The 3,292-nt window shown below is 36.8% G+C and overlaps 2 protein-coding genes across 2 annotated transcripts in view; one reads left to right on the top strand and one right to left on the bottom strand.

Annotated features, from left to right (window-relative positions):
• Positions 1-2,062, bottom strand: part of LOC111485938 (exosome complex exonuclease RRP44 homolog A-like) — an 11,943-nt gene extending 9,881 nt beyond the window's left edge. Inside the window, exons 1-6 of the mRNA XM_023132914.1 lie at positions 1,905-2,062; positions 1,543-1,635; positions 1,286-1,423; positions 1,049-1,206; positions 537-592; positions 114-236 (exon numbers count right to left, since the gene is read on the bottom strand). Coding sequence (XP_022988682.1) covers positions 114-236; positions 537-592; positions 1,049-1,206; positions 1,286-1,423; positions 1,543-1,596 — 529 coding nt within the window. The 5' untranslated portion in view covers positions 1,597-1,635; positions 1,905-2,062. The remainder of the gene's footprint in view (positions 1-113; positions 237-536; positions 593-1,048; positions 1,207-1,285; positions 1,424-1,542; positions 1,636-1,904) is intronic.
• Positions 2,063-2,790: 728 nt separating this feature from the next.
• LOC111486567 lies at positions 2,791-3,180 on the top strand. The gene has a single exon (XM_023133742.1). It carries the CDS (start codon positions 2,791-2,793, stop codon positions 3,178-3,180), a length of 390 nt encoding a protein of 129 aa, XP_022989510.1.
• Positions 3,181-3,292: the final 112 nt, after the last annotated feature.

Raw genomic sequence — 3,292 nt, 5'->3', positions numbered from 1 at the left:
AAAAAAAAAAAAAAAAAAAAAAAAAAAAAAAAAAAGGAAGCACAAGCATTCAATGCAATGGACGCCTAGTGATACTGAAGCAATGTCAAAAACTTAATAGACATCCAACATACTTGACTCTGCATAAATTCCCTCTTCAATGGCCTTCATCCTATTCTCTCTGTCATTTGTTATGAGTAGAACCCGAGCAGCACCACCAAGATGATTCTGATACCACTGAGTAGCCACTCGAATTGCTGAATCACAATGTTGGAGATATTAATCAACAAGAAAGCGTTCCCACAGTAACTAGCTTATAAAAAGATTATTAAAACAGATAAGCGTTCCCACAGTAACTAGCTTATAAAAAGATTATTAAAACAGATATACAACGATTGGCAGTTACTGCAACAGTGCAAGTAAGAATGTACAAATGTGAATGTGCATCAGATATAAATATTGCATAAGTGAGGCAGAGAGGATGGATGAAAATATATGAAGTCCAGCTACAGTATGCAAACATTAGAGCATCGAATCTTGTAATTTCAGAAGAATACCTCTATCATTTCGATTATTTTTACTTTCTCCACTCATCTCCTTGACATATGTATCCCTGCCAAAACAATGTCATCAAAGGAAGCTCAAAATTCTAGGGGCCCTGAAAGTGCATGTTGTTTCATAGAGATTTTAAACTCCATGTCATCAAAAATTACAAAAAGGTTGTAGGGAAACTGAGAATATCAAAGTTGAAGCTTCATTTTCTATCAAATACCCTAAATCACGGTTCATTCAACCATTATAATAACAGCCTCAGCTCTAGAAAGCTCCCGTAAGTTGTACTTAGTTTTTTCATTCACGTTTTACACAAGGTGCATAAAATCACTAGCTTAATATACGTAGAAGTTCAAACCAAAGGCACAAATGATCAACTGCTTAATTGGCTTCATAGCTTTTGTTTAGAGATTGGTATTAGTAAATAGGTATGGAATCTCCAACTCAAGTGTGAACTTATATCAATCACAGACGAGCGCCAACGGCAATATTAATGAAAAGGTAACTAAAAACATACTTGTGGTGCTCGTTGGAGAAGACAAAGAATCTCCTCAAAGGATTAAAGCAGAGAGCTCTAACTCTATTGTAAACAGACAAGTTCTTGTTCTTAACTTCTTCCAGCACAACGGATAGCATAACAACGTCATCAATAGCAGGATTCTCTAGCAAATCAATCTGCAAAAATGCTTTATTTCATACAAACGCTACATGTCGAAAGCAAAATGTTAACAACAGGAACTGCTCCAAAAATAACCTGAGTGAGAACGACATTGGTGTCAAGAACTAGAATTGGGGATGGAGAAGCGCTCAAGCGAGCAACAGAAGAATCGCATCTTTTGCAAATGGAAGTCCCACAGTAAATATCATCTCGAAGATAGTGTTCTCTCACTTGCTGTCATGGAAAACAGAAACCCATAAAAACATGGTAAGATCAAAATTATGAACTAACGATACAAGGATGGAAAATAATTAGATGTATAAAACAAGACCCAAGATTAGTAATTTACCGACCTTCGTCACCTTCCCAGACTTCGTCTTTTTAACAAACGATTTGTTATGCAACATCTCTTCTAACAGCAGCTTCAACTATTATTCCACTAAAAGCTGCAAGAACAGACAATAATTTGAGATAGATTCTTAAATGGAACAACTTCTGAAGTATGGCAATAACCCAAAAGCAAAAACAAACTAAAAAAATTGCGAATTACTAAAACTACAGATAATCGCCACAGAAAAAGTAGGTAAAACAATTGAAATTGCCAAAGCAACACGCAATGCTTCCCAACAACAAACCCAATACCTTAAAACCAATAGGATAAGCTGGAGAATCAAAAATTGATAACAATGGAAACGAGAACTTGAAGACGAAGTACCTGAAATAAGAATCATTCAAGAAGCTTTGATTCTGTGCTTGGAATGGAAGAAAGTGGGGTTTAATCGAATCGTTAGAAGGGTTTTGGGGAATTTTTGTTTTTGTTTGGGATTAAAATTGGGTAATTCGACTCGATGTCCTAATAGAAAATCCGATCGCACAAAATGATTCCCTCCAAAAATCCGGGGAAACATTGCCTGATTACAAAAATACCCCTTAAAACCGTTAAAATCAAAAGAAAGTCAACGATCTTTTCGACTATGAGAGGTCAAACACTGGAAAAATCAAAATAAAGAAAAAGTCGAGACAAAGTTTCTCAACAATAATATGTACATGAGAGAAAAATTGTAGAAATTAAAAATTTTAAATGTAGTTATTAAATACAAAATTAAAAATTATGTGATTTTATCATATATTAAATTAATTTTTTGTTTAATAAAATAATTAATTATACACAAATTACACATTAAAAAATTATAGAATCTATGAAAATAAATGTATCTATGTGTTATGATCTCGAATTGTGATGTCGTCGTCAACTGTACAAGAATGTCTTATCTTTATCTAAAATAGAAATAGCTCGTACTTTACATGTTACATTAAAAATTAAAATTTTGGAACGAATTAATGTCAAATATTTTTAATTTTTATAATAATTTTTCTCGAGTTAATTGGGTTAATTCAAAAAAAAAAAAAGACAAAATTAGTTAACATAGAACGTGAGTGAGAGTGGCCATAAAGCCACGGCAGGTGTAGTGTTTCAGTTGTCGTCCACTTCCTTCCGACATCACTGAACCATTTCTCTGTTTTTAAATAAATCCAAAAACCTTCCGCTCCTCCTCTTCCTCTCTCCGCCCTCACCCGCCGCTTCACTTTAACTCCCTCCCATGTCCGTTCCCCTCGACCAGCTCCAACCCCCGCCGGCCGCCGCCGCCATCCACCCCGCCCAGGGCTCTGTCGGCCCCGTCATCGCCGTCCTTGCCGTGATTTCCATCCTCGGCTTCATTGCCGGCATGATCGGCCGCGTCTGCTTTGGCCGTCCCGTTTTTGGCTACAACGCCCACTACGACGTCGAAGATTGGGTCGAGAAGAAATGTGCTACCTGCCTCGATGGGTCTCTAGACCCTCCGCCACTTCTCCGCCCCCCGCCGCCGATCGAGGCTATTCCGGTGGCGGAGCCGCTTGGTGGGCCGCCGAACATCAAGGAAGATGGCGATGGCGATAAGGAACGCGAGAATTTGCAGTCGGTACCTCCCGGCAGTGGCGGTGAGTCATGAGATTTAATTAGAAGAGTAAAGTTTTTTTTGGGGGTTCACTTTTTTTTTTTTTTTTTTTTTTTTTTTTTTTTTTTTTTTTTTTTTTTTTTTTTTTTTTTTTTTTTTTTTTTTT

This window comes from Cucurbita maxima, unplaced genomic scaffold (genome assembly GCF_002738345.1).
Source record: "Cucurbita maxima cultivar Rimu unplaced genomic scaffold, Cmax_1.0 Cma_Scf00011, whole genome shotgun sequence".
Taxonomy (NCBI): Eukaryota; Viridiplantae; Streptophyta; class Magnoliopsida; order Cucurbitales; family Cucurbitaceae; genus Cucurbita; species Cucurbita maxima.
This window is presented reverse-complemented; position numbering and strand designations above follow the sequence as displayed.

Coding starts and splice junctions, on each gene's coding strand:
- LOC111486567 (XM_023133742.1), top strand. CDS start 2,791: ATGTCCGTTCCCCTCGACCAGCTCCAACCCCCGCCGGCCGCCGCCGCC.